Source organism: Muntiacus reevesi, chromosome 2 (assembly GCF_963930625.1).
Source record: "Muntiacus reevesi chromosome 2, mMunRee1.1, whole genome shotgun sequence".
Classification (NCBI taxonomy): Eukaryota; Metazoa; Chordata; class Mammalia; order Artiodactyla; family Cervidae; genus Muntiacus; species Muntiacus reevesi.
In genome coordinates this window covers 280,645,688-280,669,572 of record NC_089250.1, presented here as the reverse complement: position 1 = coordinate 280,669,572, position 23,885 = coordinate 280,645,688, and the positions used below count along the sequence as shown (strand labels likewise).

The 23,885-nt window shown below is 55.3% G+C and overlaps 2 protein-coding genes across 3 annotated transcripts; both read right to left on the bottom strand.

Moving 5' to 3' along the window:
• Window positions 1-8,624: 8,624 nt before the first annotated feature.
• LOC136157728 (tigger transposable element-derived protein 1-like) lies at window positions 8,625-16,650 on the bottom strand. Its single transcript, XM_065919519.1, has 5 exons — window positions 16,637-16,650; window positions 14,073-14,520; window positions 12,750-13,119; window positions 10,899-10,978; window positions 8,625-10,529 (listed from the first exon to the last, which is right to left on the bottom strand). The coding sequence occupies exons 1-5, from the start codon at window positions 16,648-16,650 to the stop codon at window positions 8,715-8,717; spliced, it is 2,727 nt and encodes a 908-aa protein (XP_065775591.1). The 3' UTR covers window positions 8,625-8,714.
• On the bottom strand, window positions 15,644-22,859 carry LOC136161860 (tigger transposable element-derived protein 1-like). Of its 2 annotated transcripts, none has more exons than XM_065926986.1 (2): window positions 22,711-22,859; window positions 15,644-20,423 (listed from the first exon to the last, which is right to left on the bottom strand). In XM_065926986.1, exons 1-2 carry the CDS (start codon window positions 22,792-22,794, stop codon window positions 18,603-18,605), a joined length of 1,905 nt encoding a protein of 634 aa, XP_065783058.1. In that variant the 5' UTR covers window positions 22,795-22,859; the 3' UTR covers window positions 15,644-18,602. The 2 variants fall into 2 exon arrangements, with proteins under 2 accessions (XP_065783058.1, XP_065783059.1); XM_065926987.1 differs by having other exon boundaries at window positions 15,644-20,429; window positions 22,720-22,859.
• Window positions 22,860-23,885: the final 1,026 nt, after the last annotated feature.

Sequence of the window (23,885 nt, the reverse complement as noted above, 5' to 3'; positions counted from 1 at the left end):
TTTGATTTTTTGACTGCAAGGCATGTGGGATTGTTACCAAGTCCAAGCTCACTCTGCATGCCTCACAACAGGCCGATAAATCAGAGGTGAGGTGCTGAGGCAAGGAATATGACTTTCCTTGGAAAGCCAGCAGATTGAGAAGATAGCAGACTAATATCTCCAAGAAACCATCATGTCAGGGTCTGGATGCCAGTGTCTTTTATAGAACACAGAGCTGGGAGGTGGGGAAATACAGTAAAAAGGCCATTAATCTAGCAAATATCTCCAGGAATGGCGAGCCTCGGGAGGAGATGTGTTACTTTCTCCCTGCTGTAGCCATCCACAGGTGGACAGGTCCTGGACAGAGGCAGAGGGGCGGGGTTTCCTGAGGCAGGCCATTATGTATGGACAGCATCCCTGTAGCAAACAGACCAACAGGAAGTAAAGGTTAGAGTAAAAGATTTAATTTGAAAAAAAAAAAACATTTTAAACATGGAGTCAGATTTTGTTCTTCCCTGTATAATTCCCCAGAGTCAGTGTCCCTTCCACAGTCTTATGGGAAAAGGGGTGATAACTGTTCTAATTGCTCCATCAGTTGCATCTTTAGGGGAGTGTTCCCCATTGGTGCCAGTGTTTCAAATGTTGAGATTTGTCTTCTTTTGTTGCTCTTTGGAAACTGTCTACTTCATATGTGTAGACATAAAAATATTTATAATCTAGGTGTTGAGAGTTAAATTTTATTCAGCAAGAATCTTTTAGGACTTCAAAAATGCAGGCAGCATCTAAAGGTGAGGAATCTGGCATTTTTAATATATGGGAAGATGCAAGAGTCATCTCATTGGAATTATTCCTTTTGATACATACCTCATCCTCTGGGGCCAGTATCCTGTCTTTTCCTTCCCGAGTTTCCTCAGGGCTCCCTGTGGGGAGTGGCTGCACTCCAATGGCTGCTAGAGAGAAGGAGGGGGAACCTGGGTCCCCGCTGAGATCATCTCAGCAGAGAGAGCAAGCACGTCCTCTGACTCCAGACAACCTTCCAACGTTCAGGGCCCAGCGTTCAGCCTGCAGGATCCACAGCCGTCAGCTCAGCCACCATGCTCTGCACTTAGCTGCTATCTAGCCCTGAATCCTGCGCTGCAGGAGGCCCTCTAAATGTGCCGTCCTGTGCAGCAAACGCTCGGTCACACCCTCCAAGCCTGACCCAGGCCCAGCTCTGCTGAGAGGGTCTCACTGGGGGCCCAGGTTCCCACTCCTGCTCTGCCACATTCCCTTTGGTTCTGTGTGATATTAACTGTTTTTACAGCCATCATAATAATGTTGAACACACTACCTTGGTTCTAGCAGTCTGGGTCTTCTATTATCCCACTGAGATTCTGTGAAAACACACCAGATGCTGGGCTGGAAGAGGCAGGGCAGGTCTGGTCTCTGCTGAGTATGGACGTCTACTGGAAGGAGAACACAGTTGCAACCTCACCTGCTGCTCAGTGGCTTTTTGCTGGTCCATGTGCCCTGCAATCAATTGCCCAGATAAACCTGCTCCCTTCTCCCCATGCTCTTGCTGGTGAATTGGAATAATTACCAGGTAGCTCACCTGAGGAGTTTCCAGGAGCCCCAGGGATGGGGAACCGCTCAGGGGTGAAGAGGAAATAGGCAAAGATCTGTATAAAATGATACTGTAAAGCATTGATTCCTAAACACACGTCAAGTGACGCTCACATGTGTTCTTCCCTTTTTCTTAACTTCAAGTGTATGGCCTTCCTCTGCACAGGATTCTGGCCCACGCAGATGGGGTGAGGCTCAGTCCCCAGACCTCCCTAACTGGGGTCACACGTTCCCTTGGTCAGGGCACCATGGCTGTGGTCGGCAGGCCCCTAATGTGTAAACAAGCCAGGTCCATAGGGTCAAAGCTGTGGTTTGTCCAGTAGGCATGTACGGATGTGAGAACTGGACCATAAAGAAGGCTGAGCACTGAAGAACTGATGCTTTCGAACTGTGGTGGTAGAGAAGATGCTTGAGAGCCCCTTAGACTGCAAGGAGATCAAACCAATCAATCCTAAAGGAAATCAACTGTGAATATTCATTGTTCGGACTGACGCTGAAGCTGAAGCTCCGATACTTTGACCACCTGATGGGAAAAGCTGACTCATTAGAAAAGACCCTGAGGCTGGGAAAGATTGAGGGCAGGAGGAGAAGGGGACGACAGAGGATGAGATGGTTGGATGGTATCACTGACTCGTGGCCGTGAATTTGAGCAAACACCAGGAGATAGTGGAGGACAGGGAAGCTTGGCGTGCTGCAGTCCATGTGGTCACAAATAGTTGGACTGAACGACAACAACCACGTAGCCTATCTGTGTCTCGATGAGCCCCAGGGAGGTGAACGTGTCAGAGGGAAAGACTGAGAGCCCTGCCTCAGCACCGACCCCCGGGGAGGGCCATGGAACCCCACGGTTACCCAGAGAAACCCACCTCAGCTCCAGACCCCAGACCTCTGAGCACTGACATGCAGACATCGGCAGGGAGTTTTCCTGGACAGAGGCCAGGCCGGGTCTGCACCCAGGTCTCCATGTCCTACTGCACAGAGAACCTGGCCAGGCGTGAATGTTCTCACTGTAGAAGAACATGGTCTCATCTAAACATAACGAGTGTAGACAGGACTTGCAGAGGTCTGAATCCACCATGTAGACAGAACTTGGCCAGGTTCAAAGTCGCCTAGGGCTGCGCTCCCAGAAGGCACAGGTCACACCCCCGGGTCTCTCATCGTTGGACAGGGGCTCACCTGCGTGTGAGAAGTGGGATGTACCTTTCATAAATCATCACTGGCTCCACATTTCACTCACATCAGGAAACGGAACAAAAGCTTTGACACTAAACACGTCTGCAGGCAAAACAAAACTGTGAGCAGGTTCTGCGGCCACGTGTCAGGGCCCGGGGAGAGCCAGGAACCTGGTGGAGCGCAGCCCAGCGTCCTGCAGAGACAGACCGGGAGTGGCCCGGCGGCAGCGTTCCGGGCTCCCAGCAGGAGGCGCTGCCCGGGTCGCCCAGGAAGGACAGTCCTGCAGCGTCCACGGGAAGAGACGGTCCATCCATCCTGCTGGTCAGTTAGGGAAGGAGAGAGCTCAGGAACTGCTTCCCCGCAGGGGCCAGGGGGTGGGCCTAACACATCCTAGGCTCCAGGTCAAGTAACTTCCTGCCGGGGTTGATGCACCTTGCTGCATCCAAGCGGAGAACGCGGGCAGAGGCGGGGAATAAACGCCATCAGAGCAGAGCGCCTGCGGGGAGCTCCCACCGGCACCCGTCTGCCCACTTCATGCCCCCAGCCCCCACCACATAACCCTAACCCTAACCCTAACCTTACCCTAACCCTAACCCTAAACACAGGCGGGCCAGTGTGCACACATGACGTTAGAAGTCAGGATAGGTTGGCTTCCAGGGCCTCCACTGCTCACTGTTTATTGAACACCTGATAGATAATGTAAATGTACAGAGTCACCTTATCTTACCTAGAAATTCGCTGCAGACATATTTGATGACAAAGTCCTTGATTTAGGAATGTTCAGAGCATTCTCCTTGAACGCCAGCTGAATCTGTTTTCATCAGTGATGTTGTTGTTGTTCAGTCACTAAGTCATGTCTGACTCTACGACCCCGTGGACTACAGCATGCCATGCGTTCCTGTCCTTCACCATCTCCCAGGGCTCGCTCAAACTCATGTCCACTGAGTCAGTGATGCCATCCAACCATCTTATCCTCTGTTGCCCCCCTCTCTTCCTGCCCTCAAACTTTCCCAGCATCAGGGTCTTTTCCAATGAGTCAGCTTAGAGTCAGGTGGCCCAAGTATTGGAGCTTCACCAATAGTCTTTCCAATGAATAGTCAGGATTGAGTTCCTTTAGGGGTAACTGCTTTGATTTCCTTAAAGTTCAAGGGACTCTCAAGAGTCTTCTCCAACACCATAGTTTCAAAGAATCAATTCTTCAGCATTCAGCCTTCTCTATGGTCCAACTCTCACATTCATACATGACTACTGGAAAAACCATAGTTTTTACTATACGAACCTTTGTCGGCAACGTGATGTCTCTGCTTTGCTGGAGCGGGAGCTCACAGCAGAGGACAAGCCAGGGTGCCCCACGCACCGTGCTCACCAGCTCACCATTGTCTAGGTTTGTCATAGCTTTTCTTCCAAGGAGCAAGCGTCTTTTAACAGCTGCAGTCACCGCCAGTGTTCCATACCCCCAGACAGCCCCTTTCTGAACCTGACACTCGGTGGGCAACTTTCAGGCATCCACGGGGGAGAAAACCACTGGCCCCGGAGGGCTGATGGGGGAGCAACGTCCCAGCACAGCCAGACCCAGCCCAGCTCCACTTGGAGCCAATGGTGAAAGAAACAGGACAGAAGGGGAGCTCAGGGAAGTTTTTGATCACAAAGTGGAGTGCCCTGGGACTTGGGAAGGAAGAGGTGAACCGTGGGTTGGGGTGGGACAAGGGTCCAGGGGCAAGCTTGCTGACTGTGGGCAGCTGAGCAGGGCTGGGGGCCCGGATCTTGCCTCCAGGCCTGCCTGAAGATGGGATGGGCCTGTGGGGCTCCCTCCCTGCTCAGGTCCCATCTCCCACGTCCACACTAGCTTCATGTAGGCTAGCATGTCCCACAGACAGGTGTATTTTGAGGCCAGACATCCAAAGGGAAGGGGACCTGAGCCCCAGGCTGGAGCGGGAGCTCATAGCAGAGGACAAGCCAGGGCGCCCAGGGCCCCCCGCCCGGCTTGCCGTGCTCACCAGCTCACCCACGGCCGTGTCCCTCCTCCCTCTCTGGGCTGGTCAGCAGGGGTTGGGCTTCACTGCGGGGGTGAGGAGGCATCTAAGATTTGGGGGGAACAGAGGTCAGAGGCATGTGGCGGGACACTCCTTCCACCCAGGCCCGCGCTCTGGATCCCTGAGTCTCTTGGTGGGGCTTGTCTGGGGTCAGCCTTTGCCGCTGCAGGTCCTGAAGCCCGGCTGAAGGGTAAAAGGCCAGAAAACAAGCAGAACCCTCTCTGAACCCCACCCCAGGAGCCCAGCTGTGGGGCAGGAGGGGCTCAGTGCAGTGAGCAAGGCGGAGGAATACCGCCCAGGGAGGCTGGCACTTCTGGCGATTCCACTAGGAAATCTAGGGCCCACCGGCCCCAAAGCGCCCAGGATGCAATAAAGAAGCTTGAGAGTTCATCAAGGCTTCTAAAACCATGTATATGAGAGGTTCACTTGAGATAAATTATTTGATGACAAAAAAAAAATTTCAGGGGTTGATAGAAAATGGAAGCATGCAGGCCAGGGTCACTTCCTTGTGAAAACTGGAGAGGGAGTACCCCACCCCCAACAGGCTGGAGGTCTCAGAGCTTCCAACGCGCCCCCCCGACCCCACGACATATGGGGCCTCGCTCCTCTCTGAGAAGCTGGCGATAGCGGCTGACCTCGTTCAGGACACGGCAGACGCGGGGGCTGCGCTCTGGCTGGGGGTCGTTGTCCCTGATGCCCCGCAGGCCAGCGTCCACGTATGCTCCGGCCGTGGCCAGGTGCCCGGCGAGCTGTCTCCGCCCTCCCTCCGCTGCCGCTCCCGCTCCAGCCCCGGCAGCTCCTCGCTGGACTGCCCTGCGCCCCCAGCCCTCGCCGGCGGGAAGCGGAAGACCCTCCGCAGAGAGCAGGCCTTGAACGTGGCGATCAGGCCCTGGATAGATGGCTAGCTGGCTGAGGGCTGGGGCATCCGTGGGCAGGTCCTCCACGGGCACGTCGTCGGAGAGGTCGTCCAGGTTCCCGGGGCGGCGGAGAGCGCCGTCCAGGACGAGCAGCTCTTTGAACGGGGGCGCGTGCCGGGCGCAGTACTTCTCCACTGCGGGGCAGAAGCCCCCGAGCCGCTCCTGGAAGAGGCTCCTGGTGACCCGGGCACCCTGTGCGAGTGCCACAGCGCGGGCAAGTTGGGCTTGGAGAAGCCCCTGAGCGCGCGCGGGTTCTCCGCGAGGAACACCAGCAGCGGCTTCAGCTTGAAGCCTTCGGCGGCGTTGCTGCTGAGCGGCAGCGTCAGGAGATCGCGGGCGCCTGCGAGCCCAGGGTCCGGCTTCTCCGCCGCGGAAGGGCCTGTCCTGCCGGGCAGCCGCCTCCAGAACAACCCGGTCTTGTCCCCACGGAACACCTGCCGGGCCGCGTCGCCGCCGTCCGGGATCACTCTCTGCAGCGGCGCCGCGCACCTGCGCGCGGCCCGTGCCGCGCCTTTAAGAGCGCTAACCAGCCGCGGCTGGCCTCGACGGTCTCGGGCCCAGCCCCGCGCCTTGCGCCCGCGTGACCTCGGCGAGCAGGCTGCGGGCCTTCTCCTGGCCCAGCACCACGGAGCTGGGCGCCGCGCGCCTCCTCGGGTCCTCCATCCGCACGCTCAGCAGCCGCTCTGTTTCCCATCGCCCTGGCGGTGGCGCGCGACGTGGACGCCTGCGAACTCGCTCTGATCTTGTCCTTGTTGCGGATGGTAGCCACGGGGGCGACAGACAGCCCTAGGGTCCTCCAGATCCCACTGAGCTTCTCTCCGGCTCCAAGAGCCGCAGCACCTCGAACTTACCTGCAGGTCGACGGCCTTGCGGTCCCCCTTGGCACTCCGGCGCTGGCGCACACGCAGCAGCCTCTCCAGGGCAGGCTTCAGGCCCGCACCGCTCTCTCCAGCATATTTCTGCTCCCGCCCTGTGCCCTCCGATTTCAGGACCGCTGCCGCCCCTGCCCCGACCTGCTGCAAAACGGGTGGCGACATTTACGGGTGCTAAGTGCCCAGGGGACCAGGGAAAAGCGTCAGAGGTCACCGGCTCGTGTCTCGCTCTAGGTGGGGGGATTCCGGGCCATATCTGGCCAGAGCTCACTGCCCACTGGATGGATTCTTGCCCCACGGACCACAGAAACTTCACCAAAAACCCACCACCACCTGCCCGGGCTCTCAGGACACCAGCCCACCTCACCTACGCGCAGGCCTCAGCGAAGCCTCCAGGGTGGCAGGACACACCGCATACTGATGTCAGGAGGAGCACAGAAATTACCAGACGTCAGAGCCTGGCCCAGGGACGGCAGCCAGGGCACGTGAACCCAGCTCCCCGCTCCACGGTGGCCAGGCAAAGGAGAGGCCAGCGGCAGCTGCCACGTCAGGGCCCTGACTTACCAGACGAGCCGTGTCGCTAAGGGTGTCAGAACTCCGGGCTTTTATTTCTGGGTGTGTTGTGGGTTTTTAAAAATTCATTTATTTTGGGGCCATGTCACGGGGCATGTGGGATCTAAGTTCCCCAACCCGGGGTGGAACCCGAGCTCCCCGCTGTGGAAGAGTGGAGTCCTAGCCCCTGTAGCATCAGGGACGTCCTGTGTTTGACTGTTTCTAAGGAGGAAAAGCTTGTGCAGGGGGAAGCCGCCCAGACGACATACTGCAGGCCCTGGCCCCCCGTCCTTCCACAGCACAGTGGGCGGCCCAGCGCTCAGAGGCAGCCCCGCAGTCCGGAGGGGTGATGGAAGCCTGACCGGGGAGCCCCCCGGTGGGTCTCAGAGTTGCCAGCAGGACGCCAGCTAAGCCAGACTCGGGCAGGTCTGGCAAGGCTGCTGCAGATGCTCCCAGGCCCGGTGGTGTCTCAAGAACACCCAGCAATGGCAGTCAGGGGTGGGGAGGGCCAGGGTGGGGTCCCCTCCCCCCTCACCCAGTCAAGCTCCTGGCTGGTCTGCTCTCCTTCCTGCGTGTGAGCAGGTTCCTCTCATCACGGGGCACTCCCTGGGTTACCCACCATGATCACAAACATGCAGGAACCCCTGACACAGAGAGATGTTCTGGTCCCATCCAGAGGACAGGCAGGCCCAGAGGGCAGAAGAGCCCAAGAGGGCAGAAGAGCCCAAGAGGGCAGAGCCAAGATAATGGTGTGTGTCCCAGAATGAGAGGCAAACAGCGGCCCACACGCCCTCTCAGCCTGGGCAGACGACTCCAACAGACCACTAAAGGCTGGGGCTGCCTGCGCCACTGGAGGGGAGCCTGGCACGAATGAAGTGACAGCAGTGGGCTGCAGAGTGTGGATGGGGCTTTCTTTTGAAACACCTATGTGGCCCACGTTCACGCACACATCCACGTGTGCACTGCCCGTGTGTACATGAGGGATGAAGGACACACAGTGGGTGACAGTGACCATCTCCAGGGAGGCAGACTGGGTGTGAGGCATAAGCTTTATACACTTCTGCTGAGGTCTGAATTATCATAGGATGCACCTACATTTTACATTTTTCTTTAAAATCAGAAGACATAAATAATGACCACTGTATTTCTATCTTTGTCCAACAGAAACTGCTAAACTATAGTAAGTCCCCTACATAAGAACAAGTTCTATTCCAAGAGCACAGCTGTAGGTCCAGCAAAGTTAGCCTAGGGACCTAACTAACACAACTGGCTACACAGTACTGCAACAGTACTGAACTTAGTATGGCTACATAGTACTATAATAGTACTGTATAAATGCTGGCTACACAGTACTGCATAGCACTGTGTACAGTACTGGTTACACAGTACTATAATAGTACTGTACGCAGTACTGACTACAGAGTACTCTAATAGGTTTATAATACTTTTCACATAAATAATACATAAATAAACACACACAAAATAAAGAAAGCATCTTTAATCTCACAGTATAATACCTTAGAAAGTACAGGAGTACAGCACAACACCTGATTAGAGGGACTGGCATGGAGTGAATGGGCAAGAAGTTACTGGCGGAGCTGGACGAGGAGGGGGAGCTGGCAGAGAGAAGGACCGTCAGCAACAGGAGACGGCGGGCGGGCTGTGACGTCACTCAGGCACGGGCTCTGGCTCCTTGCTGGACTCAACTCCATCTCCCTCTTTAAAACCCGATCCAGGGATGTCTGAGCAGTGGCTCTCTTTTTCTCATCGTAGATGACACGGTAGCACCGGATTGCGTTCTGAACGGCTGCCTCAACCTTCGTGTACCGTTCTACATTCGGGTCCTGGGCCTCTAAAATGAACAGTGCCTCCTCAAACAGAGAGAACCCCCTGGCCATGTCCTGCATCGAGAATCTCTTCAGCTCTTCACTTCGTTCTTCCTCCTCCTGTCTCTCTTCGTCCTTTCTCTGGGCCTCCAGTTCCATCAGGTCTGCGTTAGTGAGCTCCTCGTGTTGCACCGCAAGGAGTTCAGTGAAGTCATCCTCCTGCAGATCCAGCTCCAGCTTCTCACTGAGGGTCACTAAGTTGCTGAAGACCTCTCTGGACTCCTCATCCACCTTCTCGAATTCACGAAAATCATGAACAAACTGCGGGCAAAGGTTCTTCCATACGCCATTCATGGTGCCAGCCGTAACCTCACGCCAAGCAAAGTCAATGTTTTTTATGGCCTTGTAGATGTTATAGTCCTTCCAAAATTGTCGCAAGGTTGTTCCTGACTCATCACTCGCCTTCACTGCCTGACGAAAAGTGTGACGTAAATAATATTTCTTGAAAGTCGATATAACTCCCTGGTCCATGGGTTGGATAAGGGACGTAGTATCCGGTGGAAGACGCACTACTTTGACGTTGGGATGAAAATCATCCATGAACGGGGGGTGGCCTGGAGCACTGTCAAGCAACAAAAGAATGTTGAACGGGATGTCCTTCTCCAAGCAGTATATCTCTACCTCCGGGATAAAGTGGTGGAAAAACCAGTCCTGGAAAATGGCCTGTGTAACCCAAGCTTTGGGGTTACTCTTCCACACAACAGGAAGAGAGCCCCTGGCTATATTTCTAAGGGCTTTGGGGTTCTCTGAGTGGTAAACCAAGAGAGGCTTCAGCTTCATATCGCCGGAAGCATTGCCACCAAACAGCAGAGTCAGCCTGTCCTTTGCTGCTTTATAACCTGGCATCAACTTTTCCTCCTTACTGATATAACTTCGGTCTGGCATCCTCTTCCAGTACAGTCCTGTCTCATCCACATTAAAAACCTGCTCTGGTAAATACGCCCCTTCATCAATAATTTCTCGAAGGATGTCAGGAAATTCCCGGGCAGCAGCCATATCTGCACTCATTGCCTCGTCACTTACTTTTACGTTGTGAAGACTGGCTCTGGCCTTGAACCGATAAAACCAGCCACAGCTGGCGTTAAAAGACGGGCCGTCTGATTCTTCACCATATTTCTTCTTCAGGTCTTCATACAGGCTTTTAGCTTTCTCTTGAATCAGCATTATGTTGAGTGGGGCTCGACGCTGATGCTGGTCCTGCAACCACTCGCTGAGAAGTTTCTCCATCTCCTCCATCGCTTTCCCACGCCGCTTGGATATGATCGTCGACATCATCGACACAGCAGACTTCACATGTTCCAGGATCTTCTCCTTGTTCTTGACGATCGTGCCGATAGTTGAACGGTTCAAGTTAAACGAACGAGCAACATCTGTCATCTTTTCACCTCGCTCCACTCTCTCAATTATCTTCACTTTCGTTTCCATCGTTATCGCGTGGCGCTTCTTAGCAGTACCAGCTACGTCACCGCTGCTCTTACGCTTGCTTCCAGACATCCTGGGCTTGAAATAAAGATACTGTACTACTGTACTGTGAAGTACACAAACACACAACCCTATGTAGAGATTGCATGCATGTGACAATGTACTCCAGACACGTGAATTAACTTACGTGACTGGACATGCAAACACACATTCACATCTTTAAAAGTTTGCAACTGGCAAATTCATATACAAGGCACTTACTGAACTCTGTATGTGACGGTGTGAGCCTGGACCATGGTGCCAGGCAGGGCCCAGCCCAAGGGTGAGGGACCAGGGGCGGGGGGTGAGGGGGTGCTGGGCGCAACTGCTTACGGTGACCTCCCCAGGGCTGAGGTAAAGAAGGACGGGGGGCAGAGTTCAGCAGGATATGGCGTCTCTGACTGTGGAGGACTCACAGCTCACCTGAGCTCCATCCGAGAAGGGCTTGGCCGGCTCTGCAAGGTCTCCAGGCTGTTGGTCCTCAGGAGGGGCCTGGACCAGGGCTGAGGGAGAAGGGGAGCATTAGTGTCTGCAGCCCCGCCCCACGGACACAGGGTTGGACACCCAGAGGTCAACATGCGGCCGGACCCTGGCCAGGGACTCGGAGCTGGACGAGACCTCGCCTGCCCTCAGACTCACACAGAAGGCAGCAGCCCCTCTGACCCACACACGCGCCCTCAAGAGCACACCCAAGGCCTCTGAAACCCAAGTCACTGAAACGCCAAGGAAACAGTCGTCAGATGCTTCCTTGGGCTGCAGCTGGGTAGTCGGTAGAAAGCTGTGTCAGCAGGCCTGAGCTGTCCAAGCCCTGCCTGCTCCCAGCAAAAGTCTGGCCCTTGATCTGCTCCCAGCAGGGGACCTCAAAGCCCTTGCAAGATTCTGCCTGGTAACAAAGGGCAAGCCCCCCGGGGGACAGCACCCTGGGTGTGCGGGGGCACATCACGGCCAGGGTTACCAAGCACAACCCACACAGCCTCCGCAGGACAGGACTCTGGAGTTTCATGCCTGGTGTCTCGCAGAATGGGCACCTTTTCCCATCGCTGACTTCATCTGCATCCTTTCACTGTAATAAATGACAACCATGACTATAACAGTCTTGTCGATTCCTGCAGCTCCTCGCAAATCACTAAGCCTAAGGGTGGTCTTGGGTACCCTAAATGAAAACATCTGTCTGCACAAACAAAGTATACTTAAGTTCACATGAGCGTTAATTGTAACAGCCAAAAGGTACCAACAATCCAAACATTCATTAACAGTTAAAACAAATAAACAGAATGTGCTATAACCATACAATTGGATATAACAAGGCATAAAAACCAGTGAGATACCGACATACTACACCATGAACACTGAAAACATTACACTCAATGAAAGCCCATCCTCAAAGCCACATACTGTAGGACTCCATTTACTGAGACATCCAGAGTAAGAAAGTACAGAGACAGCAAGCAGGTTAGCGTCTGCCAAGGCACTGGGAGAGGGCAGAGAGGGGAGTGGCTGCTGCTGGGCACGGAGCTCATCGGAAGGTGGTTTCACTGTGGTCTTAGACAAGGGTGGTGGTTGTAGCACCTCGTGAATACACTAAAACCTATGAACTGTGTGATTTTCTGATGTGTGTGTTACAGCTTACTAAAGATGGGTTTTTGTCTGTTTGTTAAAGTGCTATGGTTTCCACCCCTTGATACAAGGGGCCAAGCAGGCAAAGGAGCTGCACAGACACTGAGTGAACGAGCACAGAGGCCGGGGGACTGACGGCTGTCACCAGCCACCTCTCCGGCCTGCGGCATGGCTGTGTGCGTGCACACCCAGACCAAGGTGAAGACATCACACAGCACGAACTGCAAAGGCACCCTTAGCTGGGCTTTCTCCACTCCCTCCAGAGAAAGGAGGACACTCTACTTGTGACTGGAGGGTCTCATCATCCAACTCAAACCAGACTGGGCTCCATCAGGCCAAGGACCTTGCTCTCTCCCTTCCCTGCTGGACCCACAGGGCTGGCACATGCCATGCACTCAGTGAATTCACCGGGAAGAAAAAGAGAAAGAAGGCCAAAAGCACCCTCAGAGGGGGAAATGCCATGTCAACTGCAGGCTCGAACCTCTGGGAGGCTCACAGGCTAAGAAAGTCTCCAAACAGGTCACGGCTTCTGAGTCTTCTTCCCAGCGATGAGGACACAAAGGACCAGGGCACAGCGAGCAGGCAGGCAGGACCAAGGGTCATGGGCTGGGTCCCCCTGCACATTCCCCTGCCCCAAGCCCACTCCCTGGGGCTCACCAGTCTCCTGAAACATCTGAGCGAGGTCCTCCACGAGCGCCACAGCCTCCTCGCCGCTCTCAGGGCACTGGGACTCCACCCAGACCCGGGTGTCAGGGGGCAGAACGCCCAGGAACTGCTCCAGCACCAGCAGCTCCAGCATCTGCTCCTTGGAGTGCACCTCGGGCCGCAGCCACAGGCGGCAGAGCTCCCGGAGCTGGGCCAGCGCCTCGCGGGGCCCCGCGGCCTCTTCATAGCGGAAGCTGCGGAAGCACAGCCGGGGGTCCCAACTGAGAGCAGGCAGTGGGGTGTGGGGCTGAGGCTTGGAGAACGGTTCCGGATCCCACGGGATGTCCTCGTCCTCCTCCACCTTGATGATCACGAGCTCCTCCTGACCGAAGGGTGCTGGGTCAGCTGCCATGGTGAGGCGTGGGGAAGCTGGCCTCCCCGTCTTCACTCAGCCACACGCACTGTCTTCCTGGTACACATGCACACCCAATCAGGGCTGTGGAGCACCCACACCCCTCCACCCACTTACACCCTGCAAGGCCACTTGCCATGAGGGAGCGCATCCCCAAACGCGGCCACCTGGGCAGCTGGCAGAGGACACCTCGCACTGGGAACCTGGTTAGGACGGTAAGGGAGAGGGTCCTGGAGGGAAGCCTTCAGAAGTTCAGGCCAGACTGGGCCAAGGAGATGGGCTGCTCCTGGGGAGGGAGCATGGACATGTCCAGTGTCTCAGTGACAGAAAAGCCGGTCAGCAGCCAAGCAGAGGTGTCAGCGTGAACTAGCGGAGGCCCCGTGACCAGGGAGGGTCCCAGCCCAGGGACCAAGTGCCCAAGTGCAGGATGCAGCCTTCGGGGCACTGGAAGGAGTGACAGAAGGGAGAAGTCCACGACGGCAGCTGGGGACAGGGAGAGCAGCCACACAGGCAGAGCAAGAGCGGGAGCCTACCCTGAGGGCCTTCCTTCGCGTTAGGCTCCTTTGGGGCCCGGTCCTGTTTAACGGTAAAACTTCCAAACAGCAAACAGGAACTACTGCTATAAGTGTTCACCAAAAGATCCTGGAAACCAGCAACCCCTCAGCTGGCAACTCTGGGGAAAGGAACTGGAGGAAGACATCTGCTTTTCCTTTTGTAACGTCTGCAAAGCATCTTAATTTCTTTCTTTCCACCAGTCATTTGCTACCACTGTAACTTAAGAACACAGATCATTTTCCGTGCCAATGAATGGCTTTAACAGGGTTTGTCAGGGCTCCCCTGAACCACGACGGTCAGTCCAACAGCGCCCAAACACCCGGGTTCTGACCCCCGAGTACCCTGCCCCGACCCGCCTGCACTCTCACCTCAGGGGGGCACGCGCGCAGGTGCAGCGGGAGCAGGGAGGTGGCCTGAGCTGCAGAAATCCAGGAAGACTTCTCAGGGGAGGTGCGTTTAGGAGCAGCTGGGCGGAAAAGCTGACCGAGTGTGTCCACAGAACTGGGAGCCGCCGGCCGGAGGCCCAGAAACTCCACCAAGGAAGCGACCAACGCGGATGCACAAGAACTGACTCTGAGGCGCGGCGAGAGCCCAGATCCTCGCGGATCACTTCCGGGCAACTTGCTTCCGGGACAGGCCCAGTCCCGCCGGACTCCATGTCCCAGCAGCCCCCGCGCCGCCGATCCGAGGATATCGCTGAGTGCCTCAGGAAGTGGGTGCTGATCCTCCGCCCTCTTGTCCCGCGCCCTCTGGCCAGCTGCACACCCTGCCCCGGGCTTTTCCCCACGCGCCTGCTGTCTCCCGCGGACTCGCTGCCTTCAGGAGCTACGCCGGCTGGCGTGGAACAACGCCGCCGTGCAGAAACGACGACCAAACTCCCTTCCCAGGACCAGGAGTTTCCTGGCTGCCCCACGGACTATTTCCGGAGCCCTGTTCCCACTCTGCCCCTCGCCCCCTCTCCCGAGTCCCCAGCCACCTCCCCACGACCCTGCACGCTAGCCAGTGGAGGTGAATGGGGGTAACCCGACGCTTCTGCAGCTTTATGACAACCTCTCGCGCCGGGAAGTGGAATTGGCGCGAGCCCCGCTCCGCCTCTGAGGCCCGCTGGGAAATGTAGTCCTTGGCCTGTCACAAGACCCTCCCAGCCCAGCTGCTGATACTACATTTCCCAGGGAGCAACTGGGGGATGGCGTTCCTCCGGGCCCTGAGACCGGTGCTCCACTGCGCTTTGGCTGAGGTCCGGTCCTGTCCCTGGTTCTGAGGAAAGGAGCCGATGGGTCCATGCGCGAGTGGCCTCTCCGCCCTGGCCTGCCTCACGACTTCACCTGCGTCTCTACCCCCTCCCTCCGATCAGTTTAGTTCAGTCGCTCAGTCGTGTCCGACTCTTTGCAACCCCATGAATCGCAGCACGCCAGGCCTCCCTGTCCATCACCAGCTTCCGGAGTTTACTCAAACTCATGCCCATCAAGTCGGTGATGCCTTCCAGCCATCTCCTCCTCTGTCGTCCCCTTCTCCTCCTGCCCCCGATCCCTCCCAGCATTAGGGTCTTTTCCAATGAGTCAACTCTTCACATTAAGTGGCCAAAGTACTGAAGTTTCAGCTTCAGCATCAGTCCTTCCAATGAACACCCAGGACTGATCTCCTTTAAGATGGATTGGTTGGATCTCCTTGCAGTCCAAGGGACTCTCAAGAGTCTTCTCCAACACCACAGTTCAACAGCATCAATTTTTCGGCGCTCAGCTTTCTTCACAGGCCAACTCTCACATCCATTACATGACCACTGGAAAAACCATAGCCTTGACCAGACGGACCTTTGTTGGCAAAGTAATGTCTCTGCTTTTTAATATGCTATCTAGGTTGGTCATAACTTTCCTTCCAAGGAGTAAGCGTCTTTTAATTTCATGGCTGCAGTCACCATTTGCAGTGATTTTGGAGCCCAAAAAAATAAAGTCTGACACTGTTTCCACTGTCTCCCCTTCTATTTCCCATGAGGTGATGGGACCAGATGCCATGATCTTAGTTTTCTGAATGTTAAGCTTTAAGCCAACTTTTTCACTCTCCTCTTTCACTTTCATCAAGAGGCTTTTTAGTTCCTCTTCACTCTCTGCCATAAGGGTGGTGTCATCTGCATATCTGAGGTTATTGATATTTCTCCCAGCAATCCTGATTCCAGCTTGTGCTTCTTCCAGTCCAGCGTTTCTCATGATGTACTCTGCATATAAGTTAAATAAGCAGGGTGACAATATACAGCCTTCACGTACTCCTTTTCCTATTTGGAACCAGTCTGTTGTTCCATGCCCAGTTCTAACTGTTGCTTTCTGACATGCATACAGGTTTCTCAAGAGGCAGGTCAGGTGGTCTGGTATTCCCATCTCTTTCAGAATTTTCCAGTTTACTGTGATCCACACAGTCGAAGGCTTTGGCGTAGTCAATAAAGCAGAAATAGATGTTTTTCTGGAACTCTCTTGCTTTTTCGATGATCCAGCGGATATTGGCAATTTGATCTCTGGTTCCTCTGCCTTTTCTAAAACCAGATTGAACAACTGGAAGTTCACGGTTCACGTATTGCTGAAGCCTGGCTTGGAGAATTTTGAGCATTACTTTACTAGCATGTGAGATGAGTGCAATTGTGCGGTAGTTTGAGCATTCTTTCAGATTGCCTTTCTTAGGGATTGGATTGGAGGGAGCATCTCCTCCCACCGGGTCACCTGTCTCCTCCAGCCACTGGGCCACACTCTGGCTCCACCGGGGCTGCTCCTGCCTCCCCGTCCGCAGGCATTTACCAGCCACACCATGCTGGGCCGCCTCAACAGGTCCCTGTCTGATGCCTGGCATTTTGAAATGACTGGCTTCCAAAAGCTGGGCACCACCTCCCAGAAAGTCTTCCCTATCTGTCCTCTCCTCTGGCCCCCGCTGGATTTGGGTCCCTCACCAGTCACCCGTCATAGCCATTGTCACACAGAATGTAACCGCCTCTGGACTGGCAGCTCTGAAAATGGTCTCTCCCACCCTGGTCTCCCCAAATCCAGCATGTTACAAGTGCCCATAATTGGTGTAATTTATTAATCCAGTCACAAGGCTCCTCAGCAAAGCGCCTTCTTTTCTTGGCATCCCTTTTGCTGCTCTTGCCAGGAAAGCAGGCCAGAGGCCACATCTGACCTTTCTCCCTGGAAGGCTGGACCCCCGCCATGGCTCAGGCTGTTTTTATGTGTTGACAGCATGCCCACAACTGCCAAGTGCTAGCTAGGTGACAGGAATGCTTTCTCCCAACTTTACTCTCAGTGTGTCAGTGTGTGCATGTGGGTGTGTACGTGTAGGTGCGTGTGGGCACGCACATGCAGGTACCTGTGTTGAAAGGAGCCAAGGCCAGACAGCCCTGTCTCACCACCTGGGGCTCATCTAGCTGGGGTACAAGAACGCCTTCCCTTGCAGACTTTGTGCTGACAGTCCACATGGTATGTCTGCAAACTCAGGCGGATGCCCCAGTGTGCTTCGGACATCACTTTGTTGATAAAGGTCCGTATGTCCATCTAGTCAAAGCTATCATCTTTTCAGTAGTCATGTACGGGTGTGAGAGTTGGACCATAAAAAAGGCAGAGTGCCCAAGAATCGATGTTTTCGAATTGTGGTGCTGGAGCAGACTCTTGAGACTCCCTGGGACTGCAAGATGAAACCAGTCAATCCTAAAGGAAATCAACCCTGAATATTCATTGGAAGGACTGATGCTGAAGCCGAAGCTCCAATACTTTGGCCATCTGATGCAAAGAGCCTACTCACTTGAAAAAGACTCTGATGCTGGGAAAGACTGAAGGCAGGAGGAGAAGGGGGGTGACAGGATGAGAGAGTTGGATGGCATCACTGACTCAATGAACATGACTTTGAGCAGACTCTGGGAGATAAAGGCATGGCAACCCACTCCACTATTCTTGCCCGGAGAATCCCATGGACAGAGGAGGCTGGTGGGCTATAATCCATAGGGTGGCAAAGAGTCAGACATGACTGAAGTAACTTAGCATGCACAGCACCAGGAGATGACGGACAGAGAAGACTGGCGTGCTGCAGTCCATGGGGTCGCAAAGAGTCAGACACAACAGAGACTGAACAATAACAACAAGGGGACAGAAGAACGAGCTGAATGTTGAGGCCACTGAACCCTCAGGAATGACTGAGATTTTTCAAAGAGCTCTAGATCTGGGAGACCAGCAAAGTGACAAAAGGTTCAGCCTCAGAAGCTAGAGAGAAGCCAAGATAACCACGGCACAGAAACCCAGGGAAGAAAACATCTCCAAAGCAAGGAATGGTGCCTGGTATCAAAAGCCACACATGCTCATGGGCTCTGGCACAGTGGAGGCTCAGACAACACAAGTCATGGAAGCCCAAAGGGGTGAGGATGGCATGGAAGGTGAGCCAGGAGAGTAGGAAACCCCCATCCAGAACTGGTGGGACGTCACAATGGGGCACGGACAGTCGGGGCCGGCAAACAAGAGAGGCTCATCTCAACCATGGCCCTTCACCACAAGGAAGGCTGCTCTGGGGGCTCTGCTTGGCAACTGCTGTTCTACAAGGTGTGTCTCTGACATGGATGGGCACTCCTGGGTCCCACAGCTCATCTGCAAATCAGAAAACAAACACCGCCCTCAAGCCTGGCGCTCTGTGTGCCACTGTACAAAGTTGGCCGTGCATTAGGTGTGAAAGCCCTGAGTGAGATGTGGCAGGGTCTACCCTCCAGAAACAAAACTCATCAGACAAAGCGCATTTGCAATCAGGCCCAAGCCTCAAATCACACAGGTCATTTAAAGAGGTCTGTCCTTCAGAGTCTGTACCTGTGGCCCTCACACCCTCTGTGGGCCCCATCTGGGCTGAGTGCAGACTTCCTGACATCTCTTTTGTTGCCACCGTCATGGGGCCTCTGGAGGCCCAGGAGCAGCCCGAGCCCGTAGCCTCCTTTCCCGGAGCAGCTCCCGGAGGCGGGCAAGGGCACAGTAAACAGCCCGGGACACCCGCAGGCTGCGTTCCCGGTTGGGATCGTTCTCTGAGAGGACTCGCAGGCCAGCAGCAAAGTGGGACAGGGCCCGGGCCAGATGTTCAGGGCACAGTGCACCCACACCTGCGCCCTCGGCCTCCGTACCCCCTGTGGCCTCCAACTCTGGTCTTCTGGAGGCCAGGCCCTGACTAGCCTGGCAGGGCAGCCCAGGGCCACGGACGTGCCCACCGTCCATACCCGGGGGGATGGGCGTGGGCTCCCTGGGGGCGGGCAGCAGGTGGCTAACAACGCTGGCCTCAGCCACATCGCCCAGGCCTGCGCGGCTGGCTAGTGCCTCGATGCTGCAGGGTAGCCGGGGTACCGCGCTGGGCTCGGCAGCGCCAGTCAGCACACACTCGGGCCAGAGCTTCCCCCAGGCGCTGTTCATGGTGGCAGGCTGCAGCTCTGCCCAGGCCTCAGCAATGTTGCCCACAGCGGTCACGATGGTGTAGCTGCGCCAGAGCTCCCACATGGAGGGCCGGTCTGCACCGCCCGTCTCCTGGGCCAGCCGGCTGAGTGTGCGGCGCAGATACTGGGCCTTGAAGGCAGTGATGACACCCTGGCTCATGGGCTGGATCAGGGTGGACGTGTTCTTGGGCAGGAACTCGACCCGCACGTGGGCCGAGAGGCCACCCAGGTGGACAAGGTGGCAGGGCGCGCCATCCAGCAGCAGCAGGGCACGGTGCGGGAGGCCGTGGCTGGCACAGTAGCTTTCCACAGCGGGGCAGAAGCAGCTAGTAAACCACTCCTGGAAGATGGCAGGCGTCAACCAGTCGTTGCGGCTGGAGCGCCAGACCACAGGCAGGCTGGCCTTGGAGCAGCCCCTGAGGGCACGTGGGTTCTCTGAGGGGTACACCAGCAGGGGCTTCAGCTTGAAGTCACCAGCCGCATTGCCACCGAGCAGCAGAGTCAGGTGGTCCTTAGAGGCCTTGGGCCCGGGCCCGGCTGTCCCCTCCAGCGCCAGAAGCATGCGCTCAGGCAGCCGCTTCCAGAACAGGCCTGTCTCGTCCACGTTGAAGACCTGTCGCGGTGAGTAGCAGCCCTCCTCCAGGACGGCGCGCAGCACCGCCGCGTAGCGCGCAGCAGCCTGGGCGTCGGCCACGGCGGGCTCGGCCGTCAGCAGTACCTTGTGGCGCACCTTGAACCGGGCGAACCAGCCGTTGCTGGCCCCAAAGGTCTCGGCCCGGCCGCCGCCGCCCTGCTCGCGCTGCAGCTGGGCGAAGAGCCGGCGCGCCTGGTCCTGGATGAGCAGCGTGCTGACTGGCAGGTTCTGCTCCTCGATCCACAGGCTCAGCAGGCGCTCCATGCGGCCCATCAGTGCGCCTCGGCAGCGCGTGAGCTGCGTGCTGCAGCCGGGCGTGGCTGCCTGAGAACTGGCGCGGATCCTGTCCTTGTTGACACGGATGGAGGCGACCGTGGAGGTGGCCAGTCCCAGGGCGCGGGCAATCTGCGTCACTCTCTCCCCCTCCTCAAAGCGCCGAAGTACCTCCAGCTTCACATGCAGGGTGATGGACTTCCGGTCCCGCTTGGCACCGTGGCGGAGGCCAAGCCCGAGGGGCGCCGTTCCCAAGCCCTGCGGCTGGGGGGGCTTCAGGCTGCCTCCCCGAGCCATGCACTTCAACACGCTCTCGTCCCTCTGCCCGTCGGCGGTACCCAGCGCCGTGCCACAGTGGCCCGGCCTCTCCTGCCACGCCATCTCTGCCTGAAGAGGGGAACACACAGGAGTTACTGTGAGTCTGAGAGAGCCGAGACCACCGCCTGGCCCCTCCGTGCTCTGACCTAGAGCCCACAGCCCTGCAGACCACTGCCTCGGAGGCAGGTGCAGTCCCTTCTCTCCCTAATGGGAAGCAAACTGCATACACACTTCTGAGCATCCTTTTGCAACCAGGGGAGCATTTCACTTAGTTTTCGTTTATGAGATCAAATAGAGGTCTGCAGGAGGGCAGCAAAGGCTACGCAGACACAAAGAACAGACTTCTGGACACAGTGGAGGAAGGAAAGAGTGGGATGATTTAAGAGACTAGCACCAAAGCACATACAATACTATACGTAAAATGGATAGCCACTGGGAGCTTGATGTAGACACAGGGAACCCAAAGCCGGTGCTTGGTGACAACCTAGAGGGATGTGATGGGGCGGCATTCAAGGAGGAGGGGACATATGTATACCTATGACCAATTCATGTTGATGTTTGGCAAAAGCCATCACAATATTGTAATTATCCTCTAATTAAAAAATAAATGAAGAGGCTGAACACGCCATGAAAACAAAAACATCTGCCAGGAGACTTTGCTCTTCCCCCAGCAAAACTCTTGAAACCATAAGGGAATACGAAGTAAGTCTAGAAATCCTGATCCACCTCCCAGACACTGATGAGCAGGAGTATCTCCATGCTTCTCACTCAGGGTGAGAGACTGAATAATGCCTCCTAAACACATCCACATTCTAATCCCAGGAAACAATGAGTGAAAGACCCTTCAAGGCAAAAGGGACAGGTGTGATTAAAATAATAATCTTGAGAGGCATAGATCATCCTGGGTCATCCAAGTGGGCCCTATACGTAATCAGGGATCCGTGTAAGAGGACGCAAAAAATTTCACTCACTCAGAAGACAATGTGAGGAAAAAAAGAAAAGGCAATGTGACCACTGAAACCTAGAGTTTCAGAAGGAACCAGCCCTGCCAGTACCCTGATGTTAGCCCAGGAGACTCACTGCAGATTTTGGAGCTCCAAACTCTTAAGATAAAAAACTTGCGTTGTTTGAAACCACTAAGTCTGAAGTAATATGGTACAGCCATGACAGGAAATTAACACAGAAGGGAACTTCCTTAAATCACACCACCACTGTGGGGCGCCTGGGGACAGAGAAGGTGGCTCTCCACACAGCAGCCAGCTTCTCCACACAAGTCAGCGGGGAATTCCCTGGATGTCCAGTGGTTAAGACTGGATGCTTCCACTTCAGGGGGCACAGGTTTGATCCCTGGCTGGAGAACTAGGATCCTGACAAGTTGCGAAGTGCTGCCCTCCCCCCAAAAAAACCAATGGCCCCTCTGCTCAGGGCTCTCCCAGGCCTCCCACCCCGAGTCAAAGCCACAGGCATCAGCAGCTTTGTCAAGGGCCTCTAGCCTCCTCTCCTTTGCTTACTCGTGAGCACATCCTTAGGGCAGGCTAAGGGCACCCCCAGCCCAGGGCCTTTGCTACTGTGGCTCTTTGGCCCACAGTAGGGCGCCTTTCCCTCTAACAGGCATGGCTTGTTCTCTCTTCTGCAGGTCTCTGCTCAAAAGTAACCCGATCGGAGAAGCCCTGCCCACCTGTATCATGCATCCCTCACACACTGCCTCAGGACAGGAGCTGGACCTACAGAGTCCTCCGCTGAGTCCCCAGCGGGAGAGCCTGGCGCTAGAGGTATTCTCTGGTCAGGTGCTAACTCGTCCAATGAAGTCCACTGAAGGGAGGCCAACTTCTCACTTTGTCCCTTTTGCATTTCAAACCATGTGAAAGTAGCACCTGGTCAAAACAGTAAAAGTTTTTTGAAGGAATAGGTGTGAAAAACAAGGAGAGGTGCCTGACAGGTCTTTGTGTTTGGGGGAGTGTCTATGGCACCCCCGAAGAGTACCTAACCCTAAGCCACGGGCTGCACCTGGCGTACAGAAGGGTGGGCATGGGGAAGGCTTCCAGGAAAAAGGCCCCGAATTCCAAACAAGTCAAGCGCCCGTCCCTCTCTCTCCATATCGATGCCTTCGCCTGCTCACCCACAATTTTAAACTCCCCCGTATATTCACACATTCTCTCCCTCGCCCTCTAGAAAGTCCCCAAGCCCGCCGGGGAGGAAGGCGCGAGACTACATTTCCCAGAAGGCGGCGGGGCTGCCGATGACTCCCATTGGCCCCTTCCCCGCGCGTCCGTTCCCTTCCCCCAACGAGAACCGAGTGTATGGGCGCCTCGGCCCCTTCCCCCGGAGCCCCGGCTTCCACGCGGCCGACCGCCCTCACCTCTGGGCCGCAACATGGGCCAGCTGACTCAACTGGGCCTACGAGGCTGCAGAGCCTCCTCATCTCCGGCCTCATTCGCCGCTTCCCAGCGGCGGCCGAGCCCAGCCTTCATCTTTAGCGGCGGAGGTTTCCCGGCGACCACCAGGATTGGAGGGGGCCGCGTGGGTCCCGCCCCCAAGGCGCGCCTGCTGCTGTGCCCCGTCGCCCAGGGCCTGACGGGAAATGTAGTTCTGTGAGGCGCCTGCCCAACGCTAAGTCCAAGCTGGGAAGCTCAAAGCCGTGTCAGTCCAAGGATGGCTTTCTTGCCTATTAATTTCCTTCTCCTGTCTTTTCTGCCCTCTGCTTTCCGTCACTTTCTTTTTTTTCTTCCTCTTTCATGAAGTTTTTAATAAGCTGTAATTTTCTTATATGCATGCTAGTAACTGGTGAAATGCCAGGCTGGATAAATCACAAGCTGGAATCAAGATTGCCTGGAGAAATATCAATAACCTCAGATATGCCAGTGATACCACTGTAATGGCAGAAAGCAAAGAGGAACTAAAGAGCCTCTTGATGAAAGTGAAAGAGGAGAGTGAAAAGGCTGGTTTAAAATTCGACAGAGATCCGTATGGTCAAAGCTATGGTTTTTCCAGTATTCAGGTATGGATGTGAAAGTAGGACCATAAAGAAGGCTGAGCGCAGAAGAATTGATACTTTCGAATTCTGGTGTGGGAGAAGACTTGAAATGGAGCAGGATTATATGGTCCTTGCCGCTGTCGCCGCTGCCACCACCACCACCACCATAACAACGTCCTGTGCCTGCCTTTTTTGCTGTGGAAAACTTTAGTCAAAGAATAAGTTTAATCAGAGAAGAGAGAAATACCGAAACAAAGGAAAACAAAGGAGACTAAATAATAACAATGTAGTTATTAAGCATAGTCAAGGACCTTTAGTTCTTTCTCAAGGGCTATAAATAATATTCTGAGCCGTATCCTGTGAGCTGTCTTATAGATACCAAAACACCAGGTGGAAGAACTACATGATGACCAGACTACACCCACGACATGAGCTACCACAGTTCCAAGAACCGGCTGCAAAGAAATGGGAATAAATCGACCCTAGAACTGTAGATTAACTACACCTAAAACAACCAAGATCATGTTGGTCAGACCACTGATGACCAATCT

Excerpts from the sequence above, each read along its gene's own strand:
- LOC136161860 (XM_065926986.1), bottom strand. The coding sequence starts at position 22,794 with ATGAGGCCGGAGATGAGGAGGCTCTGCAGCCTCGTAGGCCCAGTTGAG. Across the intron at positions 20,424-22,710 it reads GCGGCCCAGAGGTGAGGGCG|ATGGCGTGGCAGGAGAGGCC; the intron begins GTCGGCCGCGTG and ends CTTCAGGCAGAG.
- LOC136157728 (XM_065919519.1), bottom strand. Across the intron at positions 10,979-12,749 it reads TCAGATGTTTCAGGAGACTG|CCCTGGTCCAGGCCCCTCCT; the intron begins GTGAGCCCCAGG and ends CTTCTCCCTCAG. Across the intron at positions 10,530-10,898 it reads CCTTCTCGGATGGAGCTCAG|TATCTTTATTTCAAGCCCAG; the intron begins GTGAGCTGTGAG and ends ACAGTAGTACAG.